The sequence below is a fragment of the Sinocyclocheilus grahami genome, unplaced genomic scaffold (assembly GCF_001515645.1).
Source record: "Sinocyclocheilus grahami isolate Dianchi unplaced genomic scaffold, SAMN03320097.WGS_v1.1 scaffold16.1, whole genome shotgun sequence".
Taxonomy (NCBI): domain Eukaryota; kingdom Metazoa; phylum Chordata; class Actinopteri; order Cypriniformes; family Cyprinidae; genus Sinocyclocheilus; species Sinocyclocheilus grahami.
The window spans coordinates 3650763-3668956 of NW_015505195.1; the positions used below are offsets into that span (position 1 = coordinate 3650763).

The 18194-nt window shown below is 37.2% G+C and overlaps 1 protein-coding gene and 1 pseudogene across 2 annotated transcripts in view; both read left to right on the forward strand.

Moving 5' to 3' along the window:
* Positions 1 to 8734, forward strand: part of LOC107548917 (tyrosine-protein kinase ZAP-70-like) — an 11147-nt gene extending 2413 nt beyond the window's left edge. Inside the window, exons 2-13 of one of the 2 annotated variants that reach the window (XM_016229801.1) lie at positions 2475 to 3414; positions 3957 to 4117; positions 4510 to 4648; positions 5174 to 5258; positions 5423 to 5439; positions 5535 to 5574; positions 6263 to 6461; positions 6555 to 6761; positions 6994 to 7186; positions 7504 to 7644; positions 7731 to 7843; positions 7987 to 8734. In XM_016229801.1, the coding sequence (XP_016085287.1) occupies positions 3013 to 3414; positions 3957 to 4117; positions 4510 to 4648; positions 5174 to 5258; positions 5423 to 5439; positions 5535 to 5574; positions 6263 to 6461; positions 6555 to 6761; positions 6994 to 7186; positions 7504 to 7644; positions 7731 to 7843; positions 7987 to 8104 (1815 nt within the window). In that variant the 5' untranslated portion in view covers positions 2475 to 3012 and the 3' untranslated portion in view covers positions 8105 to 8734. The remainder of the gene's footprint in view (positions 1 to 2474; positions 3415 to 3956; positions 4118 to 4509; positions 4649 to 5173; positions 5259 to 5422; positions 5440 to 5534; positions 5575 to 6262; positions 6462 to 6554; positions 6762 to 6993; positions 7187 to 7503; positions 7645 to 7730; positions 7844 to 7986) is intronic. The other variant, XM_016229795.1, reaches the window with a different exon arrangement.
* A 703-nt stretch (positions 8735 to 9437) lies between these two features.
* LOC107549985 (MOB kinase activator 3A pseudogene) lies at positions 9438 to 11447 on the forward strand (annotated as a pseudogene).
* The last annotated feature ends 6747 nt before the right edge of the window (positions 11448 to 18194 follow it).

Sequence of the window (18194 nt, forward strand, 5' to 3'; positions counted from 1 at the left end):
TAAAGTAAAATTACTGAACCTAAACATAAGAGCCTGATAAAAATGCTCATTTCTAAAGAAAATTTCAGACGGCACTGAGAGGCGTTTGCATCTGAAATCTTCATATATATATACACACACATAATTATACATTTATGTGTGTGTTAATATGTAATTTATATAGCTAAAATAATATTAAAAATACAATCAAAGCATCAGTTATCTAATAATTTATCATTTATTAAATTATTTATTTTTGAGCAGATTTGATAAATCCTTCATGTTGTGCTATATTCAGGGGTAACATACAGTGCACAGCATAAATGAGTACACCCCCTCTGATTAAATATAAAAGATGTATTTTCTTAATGATCACTAATATAATTCATAGAAAGATGGCAAAATTGAAATATATTAAACATATTCTTAATAAAAACAGAGAAATACATGCCATTACTATCTGTAAAATAAGAAACTTAGCCAATTTTTGTTTAAATGAAGGACTACAGAATTGAGTACAACCTAGATTTAATTCAACCAAGTGTAATATTCTAGAACTTCTTGACACTGAGTGTACAAGTTCATGACAAATTTTCCCATCTGTGCTGTTTAACTCCTGGAGGACGACCTCCTTAAATGCTCTGATCTTTAATGGGGAGTGTTGCTCAGCTCATCTCTACAGAATCTCTCACAGCTGCTCAAGAGTGTTAAGATTGAGTGAAATACATGTCCACTGAAGGATTTTCAACTCAGGAGAATGAATATCTTCATTGTAATGTTAAAAAAAAAGCCCAACAGTGCAGAGAATGAGAAGAGGGTAGCATCCTCAGTTTCAGGTTTTTGTATTACATCACACAGTGGTGTGTGAATTCATGACAGCGTTGATAAAGCACAACTCCCTCACACCTTCAGCACTTATACATCCCTATAGAAGAGCTTTACTACCACTGAACGTCACTGTGGGAACCAGGCACTTCTCTCTGTAGTCCTCCTCTAGCAACACCAGAACATTTTGGATGCTGTTAGATCCGAAATGACTGAATTGGTCTCATGAGACCAGAGTATGGATTCCCAGAAGTCTATATTTTGTAAATATGGGCCTTGGAAAAAGCTAAATGAGTTTATGGTGCTTTGGCTACAGTCGGTAGTTCTGGTGTGGATAAACAACCATGCATGTCACTTCTGCATGCTGGATCATACGCTGTGAGATAAAGTGTCACTCTTTTCACAGCTTTTGCCGGCTCTGAGACACTTTCACAGTGTTTCTTTTTCTAGCAAAAACTCACTCATCACTAAATGAAAGTTTAAAGAGAAAGACCTGATTATTTCAGGGGCCTTTTCACAAGTCCATTGTTTTTGAATTTCTGTGTTACTTTGGCTATATTTTCACACTTAAACCAATAATTTGGTATTCCTCTTGTACCATTGTCCTCTGTTATGCTAAGAAATAAATCTCCTGACAGTTCTCTCTCAAGTGGTTTCATTGTTGTCAGCATTAAGTCTGAGTATGATTCAGTGGGCTATATAACACTTTTAATTGTCAGGAAATTACTTGTCTTTAAAAGTTTTGGTTCAATATACTTTTACCTGTTGATCAATACTTGCCTTAACCTTACACCATAAATTTTTTTTTTGTTTTATTTAGTAACTTTTAGGAGGGTGTACTCATTTTTGCAACACAACATTTTATCACTTTGATAAGAACATTTTTTTTTTCTTGAATAATTTTAACATTCTTCTTTGGTAACTGATCAAGCAGACTTGTTGGAATATTATATCTCTAAAAAAACCATAACATGTCTTCTAAGCAAAGAGTAATTGCTGAATTTGTTAAGTTTCAGAGGGGGTGTACTCATTTATGCCATGCACTGTAAATAATAATAGTAAAAAATTGCAACATCACACCTACATTAAATTCCAAATGTAAAATGGAAAGGATCAAATTGCCTCATGAGTCTCATGTTTCCCCTCAGACAGTGCACTGTCCCCCAGTGTCTTTGCTGTGGCCTGTGGTGGTTTAAGATTTAAGGTTTGTGTATATGTGTGGCTGTGGGTCTTTATCTGTGTCTTCAACCGTTGTCATCCATGTAAGTGTGGGCAGCTCTGTGTCCAGGAAGCTGTGGTTTAAATCAAAGCTGCCTGTCTAGGGTCTTCCACTTGTTCTCAGTCCATGTGTTGCCACCTCAGGACATGTGCCATTCTGTCTAGAAGTCACTGTCAGATCATTTGCATAAAACGATGGAATCTGACCTGTGAGGCATTGAGAAAAGCAGTAGGGATTTTTTTTTTGTGCAGTTTTTGCTTTTTTTTTTTTGCTTGATCATTGACCTCCTACTCTTCTACACAGCATTAGCATTCAGTCACTGGAAAATTTTCATAACTACATGAGGAAGTCTGTTACAGATGCTTTTTTCATGGTGCCACAGTTTCATCTTTGTGCCTTATTGGTATCTACAAGTACAGCATTTTTAATCATCTTCTTCATTTTCTTTCAGTCCCAGAGACGCGTTTCAGCAAAGCATGTGTCTGTTGACAAGCTTAGGAACATTCTTGAAGCATCAGCACCTGCGCAGGGTGGAGGGTTGTCATTTAAGGGCTGGCGGGGGCGGGGAAGGATATGTCTGAATTTCCTGTTGTGGTGATTCGATCCGAATGCGAGACTTTGCCGGTTGCAAAGCACTAAAGCTCCAACCACACCACCAACTTTTACATGTTGTCTTATTAACACTATATACCTCTACATACCAATTTTTTTGATGAAATAAAGCCATCAAAAACTACTAATTTCTGTGTTGAGGATACAAAAAAGTGGGAAACTGAGAAAAAGTGGGAGAGATGCTTTCAGACGGGAAACATCCTCCCACATCCCACATCAGCAGAAACACATGCTCACAACAGTTTGCCCCATTTTGTTAAAGTTATCAGTCACTTCAATCTCTCTCGCCTTCTCTGTTTTTCTCTCTTTCTCTCTCAAACATCATTTTCCGCAGCTTCTGATCTAGAGAGACTCTTCAACCCCTTGTCGCCTCCATCATGTCCGACCCTGCCACGGACCTCCCGTTCTTCTATGGCAGCATCAGTCGCTTGGAGGCCGAGGAGCACCTGAAGCTGGCCGGCATGGGAGACGGCCACTTCCTCCTGCGGCAGTGCCTCCGCAGTTTGGGCGGCTACGTCCTGTCTTTGGTTTGGAACCTGGAATTCTACCATTACTCCATTGAAAAACAGCTTAACGGCACATACTGCATCGCAGGTGGGAAGCCTCACTGCGGACCTGCTGAGCTCTGTGAGTTCTACAGCAAAGACCCCGATGGGCTCATGTGCACCTTGAGAAAACCCTGCCTGCGAACGGCTGACACATCAATCAAGGCAGGCGTCTTTGACAGCCTGAGGGACAATATGCTCAGGGAATATGTGCGTCAGACTTGGAACCTGGAGGTAAGAGGTTCAAAATGGGTTTGATTCTGATTGACAAGCAAGGTTTTGATTAATATTAGGTAACTGTGTGGCTATGAAATAATTGTAGGTTTGATGACCACGATACGGTTCCATATCACTTTTTTTCCAACCTGACTGTGAGTAAATGATGACAGAATTTTCCTTTTTTTAGGTGGGCTATCCATTTAGTCATAGTTTAAATGGAAATATTTAAGTTCTTGAACTTTAAAAATGAAAAGTGTAACAGACATTCTTACATTTACAGGTCATTCTTTAGAATACATGCTTTTCATTTTTTTTAGTTAACCATATATTTAACCGTAAAATTGTCTTGCGTACACATTAAAGTATTTTTCCTGCAAATGACACCATTATGGCCTATTCCTCTTATTTAAATGTATTTACGCCATATTTTATGCACTTTATTATTTTCTTTTTAAAAAAATATTACATTTTATTGTCAGTCTCCAACGGTAAGGACGTGTTTGACCATTTTTCATGAGAGATCACAAAAATAGGATATTATGTTCCTTTTTGTTTAGGGGGAGGCCATGGAACAAGCCGTCATTAGCCAGGCCCCACAGCTAGAGAAACTGATTGCCACCACAGCGCATGAGAAAATGCCCTGGTTCCATGGCAAGATCCCTCGCCAGGAGGGTGAGAGACGACTGTATTCAGGATCTCAGCCGGATGGAAAGTTCCTGTGAGTGAAGAGCTTGAGGAGTCATCAGTCTAAAGTTTTCCCGCAGCATTATGGTGGAAATGTCATGATGACACATGGGCTGCATTTAGAGGCAAACCTGATGAACAATATTGTTTGTAGCAGAGATAAAGTTAGGTCTTGGGTGATGTAATGAGTAAAATCAATGCAAAGCGGATGATTTAAAAAATGATGTCGGCTATAGATGCTGTATTTGCTCATCTACATTCCCTCAAATAGCTCTGTCTGCATCATGAAAATATGAAATTCAAAAATACACACAGCAGGATTGGTCAAGATGACATAAACATGTTACTCCAATAACTAAAGAGAAATAGGAAAGCACAGAAAACAAATATCTGACCTGTGATCTTGTGATTTGTTTTGTTTTCCAGAGTCCGAGAGAGAGAAGAATTTGGCACGTATGCGCTGTCACTGACATACGGAAAAACAGTATACCATTATCAGATTTTACACGACAAATCAGGGAAATGCGCAATGCCAGAGGGAACTAAATTTGACACGGTGTGGCAGGTATGCTTTACCCATCAATGAACCTGTCATCTCATATTCTGCTTTATGAAAGAGTAAAAAAGATTGAAGGGTAAAAATACCCTTCACACAATGTTACTAGAATGTAATAGCTTTTGCTAAATTAGATTTAAACTCATTATATTTAGCTCCATAACAAGTATGACAAGAAAAGAGTATGCCTATGACATAGATATTTAAGATTTATGTTTTGTGAAGGTTATATAATATAATTATTTTTATTTGTACATGCTGTGGTGTTTGGCACCACAAAAAGTAAATTAAAATATAATTTAAATCATTTAAAGTATTGCACAATAAATACATGTGCATATTCAATTGTTTTAAAATATTGAAAATGTGTTTTAGTATAACAGCTTGCAAAGCAAACAAAAACATCCAATAGATAATACAATAGTAATTTATGACCATATCAAAATGTATCTGCATATATAAAGACTTTGACCTTTTTATTTTTGTAGTTGTCTTTGATGTTTTTTGTAATAATTATATTCTTCTGGAGGGCAGCTGGTTGAATATTTAAAGATGAAGCCTGATGGTCTTGTGACTGTACTGAGAGAACCGTGTATCAACCAAAGTAATGCAGTTTCAGGTATAAACTTTCATGTTAAAAACATTTTATGTAAAACATATATCTCTTCCCCAAAACAGCAAATATATGTATATGCCTATGAACAATCAGTCTTGGGGCTTTATATGGTACGATTTCAGATCGTCTAAGATATTTTTCTTCTCTTTTCTTTTCTTCACTTTTAGCTCTTACAAACGTTCCGGTAAGCCTGGCTGACAGAGCACATCTATTTTTTGAAGACATTTAATAATTTTGTGCATGTGGTTAATCGTAGGGCTTTCTGTTTGTGTGTTTCAGAGGAGGCAGAGAGGTAATGGATACACACCGCCCCCTATGGGTAAGTTTGTATCGGTACAACATTAGAAAGTTGAAACCATCTAACAGCAGTGATAAAATCAACAAATATGCCTAGAAATGTATGTCTACTTGAAATATGTTTAAAACAAATACAGTCCAAGTCTCAGAGTCTCTGTGCTGTCTTAGTGATAAATGCATCAAGTTTTGGCTATTACTACTAAACTCTCTGGAATCAGACCACATAGATTTGCACAAACTATGAACAACAAAAAAGAACAACAAAAATAAATGGCTTGGATTTACCATACAGCTGTACAGTTTGTAGTCCTGAAGAAGAGAATTTGCATTAACCACGTGTTTCTACTGGCATTTCTATGGGTTTTCAGAATGCTGGTTTTCAGTTCATGAGTAAAATAAGGTCTGTGGTTAGCATTAGCTACATGAAGAGAATTTTCAACAATCATACCTCAAATGTGAATTTTTAACCACTGTGTGCTTAAAAAAATATATGTTGCTAACACGTTGCTACATAAGCACTACTACAGCTACCACAAGAAAATGTATGTTTACTTGTTAGCAATAAAAAACTGAATGTTTTCGTAAAAATGTTCCTAAAAACACAACAAAAATCCCAGCGGAGCTGCCGTAAACTACGGTAGTTTAAACAAAAGTGATCACTTTCAAAAGTTAATTAGCACACTAATAACATCTGCTGTGTTGTTCCCCAGTGCCCAAGCCTTCAGGAGCTGAGCCTCCACGTCCAGCTTTGCCTATGGACCATGATGCATTCATCAGTCCTTACGATGATCCAAATGAATGCAAGAAGAAGTCCCTGTTCATCAAGAGAGACAAGCTCATGATCGACGAGGTGGAGCTTGGTTCAGGCAACTTCGGCTGTGTCAAGAAAGGTGTATTCAAAATGGAAAGGTGACTACAAAGAGTGGAAGAATTTGTGTTGTAACATTTTCCTAAAATTAAATACGTTTACATCATAAGCTCATGTTTCCTTCTCTTGTGTAGCAAACAGATTGATGTGGCAATTAAAGTGCTGAAGAATGAGAATGAAAAATCAGTAAAGGATGAAATGATGCGAGAGGCCCATATTATGCATCAGCTGAGTGATCCGTTCATTGTGCGCATGATTGGAGTCTGTGAGGCTGAAGTGCTCATGTTGGTGATGGAAATGGCCCCCGCTGGCCCACTCAACAAGTTTCTCTCTGGCAAGAAGTGAGTAAATCAGAATACAAATATTTATAACTTGTTCTTTAATTTGTGTTATTAATATATAGTCATATAGTAGTGATTTAATAGTGATTTCTGTTCCAACTTGTGTTAAAGTAAGTGTGAAATCTCTAATCTGTAAGCAATGGGCAAGCAAATATTAAATAGAGTCAGCATTTAAAACATTGTTCTGACTAAATCAGAAAATTCCCAAGTTGATCAGTATTGCTCCTTTCAGGGACCAGATCACTATGGAAAACATTGTGATGTTAATGCATCAGGTCTCGATGGGGATGAAGTATTTAGAAGAAAGGAACTTTGTGCACAGAGACCTGGCAGCCCGTAATGTACTATTAGTCAACCAGCAATATGCCAAGATCAGTGACTTCGGCCTCTCCAAGGCACTGGGTGCAGATGACAACTATTACAAGGTGGGCTGCTCTCAGGTGTACTGTGAGAGAAACACACTTGGAACACAGTTACATTCTAATTATAATTAATATAATTTAGTATATTTAATGGGACACATTGTAGTCTTGGAGAAATTAAATCCTCTCTATACATTTCTAAATCTTCTACAGTATATTGCACTGTCAGATATACTTACAATGGGGTTCCTTGCTCCTGTTTCATGACTAGTCACATGACCATCAGTGGCCCAATAGTCAGATGTTACTGATTGATGCATTGTGCAGGTAAAAGTTAAAAAGCGAATACTCATTCAGAGTGTGGTTTTGTATGTGTGTAGGCCCGTACAGGAGGTAAATGGCCTCTGAAGTGGTACGCACCAGAGTGCATTCAATATCATAAGTTCTCCAGCAAAAGTGACGTTTGGAGCTTTGGCATTACGATGTGGGAGGCCTTCTCCTATGGAGGAAAGCCTTATAAGGTAAATATTTACACTGTCACAGTGCTTAAAACCAACTTCAGTAAGTTGCTCACGTGACTTTTCATCCGTTTACCTTCCTCATGCAGAAAATGAAAGGCCCAGAGGTAATGAGTTTTATTGAAAGTGGTAGTCGTATGGATTGCCCTGCTGGATGTCCTGAGACCATGCATGAACTGATGAAGGAGTGCTGGACATACAAGTAAATACAATCTAATGCCATTACGTTTCTTACATTGACATTATAAGCTACTCGTAATACTTGTCTGTTTGCTTGTGTGTGAATGGGGGGCTCAAGGGAATATAAATAACCTCTGATTGGCATCTGACTCTTGTCTTCTTCAGGCATGAAGAACGGCCAGGTTTTGTCAAAGTGGAGGAGAAGATGAGAAATTTCTATTACTCCATTTCCAAAAAGATTCCGGACTACATGAAAACAGAGAACGGAAAGCCCCCTATGTGATCACAGGGGCAAATCTATTTTTTGCAATTTTATGAATTTTGCATTGTATTGTGTTGTGTTTTGGGGTTAAAGGAAATGTCTGCAAATTTAATGGATAATGTGCTGGCAGAAAATTACCAGAACCTTTTCCATTTTTGTACGGATTTTTTTTTTCTTCCAGTGGGTCTCTTTGACCTGTGTGTTTTGAGCCAGGACAGAATGAAAACATGTGAAGAACAGTTTTAAAATATTTGCTTTAAGTAACTTTAATATTATGTCCATCATACTATAGACTTAGCAATACAAGTCACCTTTTTAACTTATTGGCCTGCTATTATCAGTGCTCATACTATTTGCGTTCAGTGCCTATTTACTAATTAAATATGCCAGGAAATGCTTTTCTTCCTACAAGTGTTTCAGTTATTGACATCAGATGGATACGTTTTCTCTATCATCCATTAACACTTTCAATACGAGAGGAAATACTTACTTAAACGTCTTGTTTTTTGTTTAATAATTTGATTGTAAGTTTCCTGCCTTCCTTTTAACAATATGTGTTCTCAAATATTTGTATGAAAATTAATTTTGTGACACGTCTGAAGGTTTTTTAAACCTTGCAATAAACTGTAAATGCAATAAAAAAAAATTCATGTTAAACAGATGCACTGGAACTGACTTTCATATGCATAACCTTTCCACTTGAACATAAAAAGATGAACATAATTATATATTTTTAATGCATCGGAGATATTTATTGCATATTTATATTTTAAAAAAGCAGCCTTTTAAAATCACTTAAACGAAATTATTTGTAAAAAAATGTTGGGGGGGGGGGGTAAGTGTAAGTTTATGGAATCTCATCAAGCAGAATTGTATAGGCTTGTCAGCTGAATTATACATTTATATTAAAAAAAGTTTAAAAAGCAGCCTTTTAAAATCACTTAAACTAAATTATTTGTAAGTGTAAGTTTATGGAATCTGTCATCAAGCTAAATTTTATAGGCTTGCCAGCTGAATTATAACATAAATAGCACAAATATAAAATGTAATAAAAAATAAAATCATTGTTTTGGCTGATAAATATTATAATTAATAATAAACTCGACATTTAAAACAATTGACATCTCGTCCCAGTCTTACATTTATAAAAATAAATCTATTCTGAGAACAGTTTAACCTTTCAATTAAAATCTACCTTACAGACATAGTTTACTCTTGAATGTGTATTAGTGTGGCTTTAGCTGTGGACTCCTCTATTTGTTTATTAAATGTTTTGATGTTAGTGTGTAACCATAGTGTATCCAATGCACTTCCTTCATGTTCAGTGCAGACTGGAGAGAGGCTCCACTGATGTTTCAATAGAGGAAGTGTACTTTGCTCAGCAGGGAGGGGCTTGTGGTTTCCTTAGAAAGTGTGGACTTAATAATTGTTACAGTACGAAGGCCACGTTCCTTTTAACTCTATAACAATTGTAAATACAATGTAATTACAATAACCAAGCACGTTCTTGAATAACGAACAAAATAGAGGGCGGTGTAAAAAGGCGGTTCACATCAAAGCGGAACAAGAAAGGCGCTCGCTCGGTAAGTTTGCTTCAACTTCACTGTACGCTACAAAAACATTTGCTTAACAGCATCGTAATTTGGTACGTTCTGGGTATTCAACTGTCGATTTTACAAAGGTTCGTTTGTTATCGCACCTGTGTGTTTTCATGAAAGTTAAATTCGTGTCCTGGTCACGCCATTAAAAAGACATCGTCATACGGAATTAACATGTTTCGCTTTTGATGTTTGCTACTGGCATCCATTCATTTACAAACATGTGCATATTTACATGTTTACAATATATCAATATTTAAATTTAAAAGGTAATGTATGTACATGTATATGTATATTTAACGTAAAAATATGTATTCAAATAATTTTTAAAGTTTTAATTTGAAATGCATAGGCCTACTTTTGAAAAATATGTGTTCTAAGTTATTAATAAACATACTGTAACTATTATACAAGTTAGTGAAATCCCCCTGCCCTGGCCAGTAAATGCCACCCATGGTGCCCAACAGGAAATTACTCAGTAATTCCCCTAATATTCTAAATATAATACCTCTGTATACAACCTGTTCAGTGGCCGACTTTTCTTTAACATACAGATATGATATTTTGTTTGTTCAGTTGGTTAAACTGAGAAAATCTTTAAAAACAAATACTCAAAATGCTGTTTCTTGCTACATGTGCCATTCTATCACTTAATGTTGAAGCGCAGCAGATTGGAATTAATCCTTGAGTTTGAGAATATGCTTGTGCAGTAGTAAAAATGTTGGTCCAAAAATATTTGAATAATGATGGAAAAAATATTTCGATTTGATAATGAAGTTATTTCAGTGTCACAGCGAGAAGAAAATCTGAACATCTCAAGCACTCTTTTAATGTTTTGTCTACCAGGGTTCCCATCTGTAAACCTGGAAATATTAGAGAAAGTCCTGGAGAAGTCATGGAAATTAATGAAATCTTCTTATGTTAATATATTTTTAGTCTGGCTCAGCACTAAATAATATAAACATAAAACATTTGCTAGAAACTGCTCTTAATGTGTGTGTTATCGTATAAAATGATGTTCTCGTCTTATGTAATCAAACCCTTATTCAAAAGAACTTGGAACACTGGAGGAGACAAAGTTTGACCTAGTTTTATTTTCTTTCCCTTTTTCTCATTCAGCATCCGTCCTTCATCAGTCGGTGATACTGAAAAGCCTCCACACAATATTGTCCTTGTTTATCTGTCCTTTAATTTTTCATTTCAGGCACCCTTGCTATCAAAAGGCTCATTTTAGACACATTACACAACAATCCTGTCCCCTAGCAACCATGTCCACGGCCCTAAAACAAGTCTTCAACAAGGACAGGACATTCCGGCCCAAGCGCAAGTTTGAGCCTGGAACGCAGCGCTTTGAGCTGCACAAGAAAGCACAGGCGTCCCTAAATGCCGGCCTGGACCTGAAGCAGGCGGTGCAGCTGCCGCACGGCGAAGACCTCAATGATTGGGTGGCCGTTCACGTGGTGGACTTCTTTAACCGCATCAACCTCATCTATGGCACCATCAGCGACTCCTGCACAGACCAGACCTGCCCCGTTATGTCAGGCGGGCCTAAGTACGAGTACCGCTGGCAGGATGAACAAAAGTATAAGAAGCCCACCGCTCTCTCTGCTCCCAAATACATGAGCCTGCTAATGGACTGGATTGAGGTCCAGATCAACAATGAGCATATCTTCCCCACTAATGTTGGTAAGGACCTAATGATCCAAACAAAACATTTTGTTTTGCACCAAAATGTCCTTGATTTGTTGGATGTGTTTAGTTGTTAATCAAGTTTAAAACCCAAAATTTTCTCATTTTTTAGAGTGTAATAAGGAGTGAATTAATTAAATAATTAATTTAAAAATGTATTTGATCACCAAAGTCACACTTAAAACAAATGAATTATATTGCTCAGATAGCAAAATACTAAAGTTTTATCCAAGATTTTTTCTCATAACTAACTTTTTGGAGTTATTTGAGCACTTTTAACCAATTGATTCAAAGGATTTTTAGTGAACATACAGTATGAAATCAGTCTTTTATTAGTATGTCAATTGTTTTATCATTTAAAACCTAACAAACTGGCTTAAAAAGTGTGCTTATGCTTATAATTCTTTAAAATGAATGCCACTTCATTGTATTTTTTTGCAATGCAGTGACGTTCAAACATTCAAAAGTCATCAAAAATGTGAATTAAATGTCCAAATACTGTACCTTTTGACACTGCTGAATTTATTCTCTATTTAGTCCGCCACACCTAAACCTCTGTAGGTCATCCAAATGAGCTATGCAGACATTTAAAGACACTTCTAGTATAGCATGTCCATCATATAGGTCACCATATAAAAAGTAACTTGTTGACCATTTGCAGCATCATTTAAGATGAATAAACTATGAATCAAGATATAGATAATAAATTATGCAGAAAACTTTGGGGTGGTCAAGTGTAGTGTTTGACTTCCCAGGCTTTGTCTCATTATCCTCAACCTGCCATTGGGCATCTGTGGTGCATATCAAATTGGGTCATACAATTTACAGTGGGATATAAATAGACCAAGTCTGCAAATGGAACAGATTCTTAGAATGCAATTAGACAGTCTGAGAATCTGCCATGTATAAGGACATGGTTGTCTGCATCCAGGCCAGATCACGGGGCTTTATTAATAAACCGCACTGAGGAAATATTATTCTGCGATTTATAATACGTCGTAGCACGTGTCCCAGATGAGCAACTTATGATGTGAGGACATGCAGATGAGAAAACAAAGTTATAAAGAGTTTCCTCCTATCCAGAGATACAAGGCATTTGTTTCCTCTGATGATATCAGCAGGCTCAGCATCCACCCAGTGGCATTTGGAAAACAGCGAACAGTGGGCAATATTCATTTAAAGTGGTAAATATAGGAGAAATATGTCAAAGTCATTTATATATGTCAAACTTCCTGCTGCCAGCTGGTGGCGCCATGACTACAACTGAATATTGGCATGTAGATGTCTTCAGGCCAGGACTTTTATCAAACATGTGAAGTTTAGTGCAGATTGGACATGGTATGTTTGAGTTAGTGTAAAACATGAGATTTCCTGGTGACAGTAGGTGGAGCTATGACTATAACTGAATATTGGTATGTAGATGTGTTCAGGCCAGGAATCTTATCAAACATGTGAAGTTTGGTGCAGATCGGACATTGCATGGCTGAGTTATAACAACTTCCTTTTCCATGGCACAGCATCGAACTTTGACATGCCGTCACAGACAAACGTTTCGTCCCGTCCCTTTAACGAAAACTTAGCATTGCAAAGGCCTTATGATTACACTCACCAAATCTGAAGTCAAGTCAAGTCAAGTCAAGTCTGCTTTATTGTCAATTCTTTTTCTGTTCTCGGTTACTGGTCGTGTTCTCATCAACATTAATTCTAACTAAAATCTTGAGGAAGCGGTAGGACTTAATGTCTGACTACTATAAAAGATATCATCCCTGCCATTTTATTTCACAACATGCTATATCATGTGGACTTTCTGCTTTTGTTTTAATCTTATCTGTGTCTTAAATGAAAGACACTCCTGTTTCTCCAACTTTTCTGGTTTTGTCTCAGTCTTATTTTCTCAGCCTTCTCATGATTTTCACAATTAAATTAGATTGCAGTTAAAGGGCTGACAGAAATGGTGCCCCGTTAGCCTGCTGATTCATAAACGTGAAACACATTTGTTTCTGTCCACTAGATGGCGATAAAGGCATTTCACAACACAGACCTGGGGCAAGTTCAAGCTCAAACCGCTGTGCACCATTTTGCAACGGTTTCCGGTTTGAACGACATGTTTCCTGGAAACGGTGTGCAACAGGGTTTGAGATGCCTTTTCTCTTGTTTGGTGGGTGTCTCAAACATGTCAGCCCAATCAGCAGCAACATGCATGTAAACCACGCGGTATTAAAGAGACAGCTCGCACAATGTAATCAACATCCAAATAAATTCACAAGAGCAAGTATATTGTTTGCACATGTTTATTTACATTAAAGGCAAAATAACTGAAATAATAAGGGCACAAGTATAGAACTGGAACTTCTGAAAGTCTTGTCTAAATATCATTTAGTAATTGCAATGTCTTCTGGTCCATATCCTTTCCTTAGGAAGGTGCGCTAAATACTGATTAATGTAACATAAAATACTATACATATTTATATATTTTGCTATTGTATTATGGAGTGACACTTTCATAAACGTTTCTATACCCCTCTGATTATATAATGGTAAATAGTACAATATCATAGCACAACAATAGTGATCAGCAATAATGATAAGCCTAATACTCACAATAAAAATATAGTCATATAGATCATAACACAGTCTTGGAGGTAAGTGGATTATCTTTCACCTGAAATGTTTGTCTTTTCACCCTGAAATGCGAGGCAAATGTTGGATCACAATAATTAAGAGCCACAGTTTCTTCAAATCGCTTCATTTGATTGGGATGTTCTCTTTTATTCTGGACGGCAAGGGCAGTGACTGTACCATCGAGCGTATTTTGCAGTATTAAACGCGTATTTATACCGATTTCATCAGGCTCCGAAAATTCTTCAAAAAGAACACAAAGAATGGCCTTCTCAGCTGCCATAGCTGCAACTCTTGTGTCATCAGAACAGTGTTCAATGCACCACCATTTCCGTTTAAAAAACGTTTTGCACCGTTTTCGTCGGATCTGAACGCAGCCCTGGATGATGAAATGTTGCATTACCTTGAGTCCTGATCACTAATTTTATTAAACTAGGTCCACAATTCGGTTATGCAACGGGCTTTCTTTTTTGGACAAGGCTCTTTTATAATTGTTCTTTCTTTAGCGTTTTAACTACGACTAAGCCAGTTTGTAATGAGTTTATAGTTGTCTCATTGCTCTGTTGTCTACTATCCTGCATGCTGAATAAGTGCTGAGTTGCACATTTAGAGGAAATAATTATTCAGCCCCAGCTTGTCTGTTCAACTGTTAATCGCGCTCCACCCTTGACTTCAACTTCACCTCTCCATGTCGCAATCTTCAATCTGCCCGCAATTCCAGATTTTTCCAGCAGTCTCTGCATTATAATGAGAGGGCGTGTTTTAGTGTCACGCAACACTGACGTTGAACGCTGCAACAAGGTTATGCTAGTTTGTGATGAATCTAATGATTTTTATTTGGTAAATTTCATATTCATAAAAGTAAAAGAAACAGTTCTAAACCCTGTTTGAAGGTCTTTATGACTGGTTTTCATTTGTATTTTGAGTCTCTCCAATGTATTGATAACAAAAAATGTAGAGATACAATTTTATTCGCTAAAGAGTTGAAGTTACTACGGGTATATGCTGTCTTTTTTTATATTTTTTTAGTATTATTGATTTTATTTTTTTTCTATGTAATGTAAACCCATTCCTTTAATTGTGTTATCTTTTTGGATGTCTTGTTGAAGTTGTAAATGTTGCATGTTATGTCTTTAATGTCTAATAAAAATAAAAAACAAAAAGGTTATGCTAGTTTGTTATGTGCCGGTTAAAGCCCATTTCCAAAGCCAAGTAAAGATCTTAGAGATTCACGCCAATTCAAAAAGCTTTGTTAGCAGACTGCTATTAGTGTTTTCATGCACAAATGTAACAAATACTCTAAATGAAGCCAAGCTGCCAACTGCTCTAAAAAAAAGGTTCAACTGAAAGCTGAAAAAAAGTTCAGAGAACGTATTTATACTACATGCTTAAGCAACGTTTAAGAAATATTAATAAATAATAATATAATTTCATAATACATTTTTATTAGGGAAAAACACACCCAAAAGAAGATACACTGAAGAACTATTTTGCCAGTTGCCTTTGCATGTGTACATCTTTCTTTTTTCAGGACAGCACTGTTTTTCCTGTATAGTGGTGCAGTGCAGTCATGATATCAGATGGCAATACATTGGTACTATATATCATCATCTACAGCCGTCATAATACATTAATTAAGGTCCATAAAGTAATCAATGCGCGAGTGTGGTTGTCTGATTCAAAGAAGCGACTCAAAAGAGTAAGTGATTCATTTGACCAGGCATTGCTCTGTAAAACATACATGAGCACCTACATAGAAGCATAATATATGCTTCCAACTGCAAATGTTGTATATGCGCATGCATACACACAATAAATGTATTAATCTCTAAATATAGTTATAAATATAAATGTCTTGGTTAAGTAGTGAGTTGCATCAGATTAAGCACTGCTGCTTAACAACAATCTTTCGCTTTCAGCAACAAAACGCCTGGCCGACCGTCTGTTAGGCCTACGTGTTATTATCTGGATATTGTCATGTTCTTTCGGAATGTACCAGAACTGTAATGAAGCAGAAACTGCACGTCAGTGGGCGGAGCTTTGACCTCATGCTCCTGGAGACTGGAGTGCTGGATACGTGCAGGACGAGATGAAAGCACACGCGAGAGCACGCGCGGTGTAATCAAGCATTGGCGATATCAAGCTGATTTAATGCGGGTAAATGTTGCATAAGGTTGTCTATCTTGGGATTCGAATTTGCTATTTTATACTGTTATCTAGATTCTAGACTACTGAATCCCAGGGACTCTGAAATACTCTGAAACCAAAATAAATATTTGAATAAATGCATACAGTTTAATAATATTGTGAGGAAGAAACGAACAAACAAACGAGTGTTATGATAGAAAATCTTTAGATAAGTGTAATATGCAGACATATCTAAGGACAAGTACATACCTAGAGATATATGTAGTACATATCTAGGCTATATCTGTATTTAAATATAAGGAATTGGGATATGCTTTATCTAAAAAAAACGTTTCAGTGTGATCCTGTTTAATTTGAAGTTTTTTTATTTTTATTTTTTACCCTGCATTTACGTCACTGTTATGTTCTTGAAACTCCAACTATTCTGACTCTCACAGGCATGCAAATATTGTTCCACTAGTATTTACATTTTCTGGGTTTATTGTTTGGGGCCTGGAGGATTTCCAGTTTCTAGGAGATTAGGAGAAACTGAAAAAAGCACACTTACACAATAGAGGCCCAGAACACATTGCTTAATCAGAAATATATTTTAGGGATGGACAAAATTCTTCATTTAAGAGGAAAGAGGAAGTACATGCTTCCCTCCACAGTTGCTGTTTTTCTACAAAACCTTTCAACTTTATTAGTTTCATAGATTATTTTTTTATAGCCAGACCTTATGTATACCTATTCTGTGCAGCCAAGCAGTAATATGTAATCCACAATCTCAGGTTGAGCAGGTAGTGAGGATGTAATCACATTCAGGTGTATTCTGCTGTCAATGCCTGATGTTTCTGATGACAGTCACCTCATAAGCTGTTCATACTTTCCTGCCACATGGATTTTGATTCCAGGAAAGGTTTAGGCGCTACAGCAGAAGTGTGAATACATCTTCATTATGTTTGTATGTACTAGCTGACTCCTCGGAAAACCTACACACCCTTGATGTAACAGAAGAGGACTTCAGAATTCCCAAAGAGATCAGTCCAAACACACACACACACACACACACACACTCGTCTGTCTTTATCTCCCTCTCCAAACACACACACTCTCACTGTCATCGCACACACAAACACCTCTCTTTTTCACTTTCTCCACTTTCCTCACTTTTCCTCCCCAACAAAAACGTCACATATGTTCTTGCACTGTACATTCAAATGCAGATTAGTTCTCTTATACAGAACAACCAGACATGAGCCTACTTTTCCTAACACACCCATAGAACCTCACCAATCAGATCCCACCCTCTTTGGGATGTACATGTGTGTGCTGCTGTTATTGACTCTGTTATGCATTCCTACCCAATGGAGAGTTAGAATACCATTTGGACCCTTTTGCGAAGACCCCACTCTGTCAACCTAGAGTACCCTCTGCTCCTCCTCTATCACGTGGCTTGTTTTCAACATAACTTGGCATTTCATCATGTGTTTCTTTCCTCCGAGCCTCGCTCTGAACATTGCGTAATCTTTAGAGCTGTTTTCATGACTGAATATATAGGCCAAAACACACTGAGAGGCCAACCAGAGAGATGGACAGAAGGGAGGGGGAAGTCACAAGATGTCCCTTGGACCCAAATGGCTCTAAGTTGCATTGAATTGTTTGATCACCTGAGAAAGTAAAGCCACTGAAGAACATTATATATTACTATTGACACAACTTGTGAGTTAAGGATAAGAAAGTTTCACTGTTTTTGTGACATTGTACATTGTATGGAAGCTGAAATGACTCGGGTATCAAAACTGCCATGCCTGGGGCTCATAGTTATTTCACTTGGCTCATTCATGGGATCGAAATCATCAAAGCTTTCATTAACACCAGCGTGAGGATACACTCCTGACCGTCTATCTCCGACTCAGCATGTCTGTAAAACGTGCCTGTGTCACGATCGTGTGTGTGTGTGTGTGTGTGTGCGTGTGCCAGTGAATTCCAACATTCCCATCCATCCAACTAAGGGAAAGGAATGATGAAGTTACAGTTCAGATGAGACAGCTGTGTTTTATAGAGTAACAAATGTT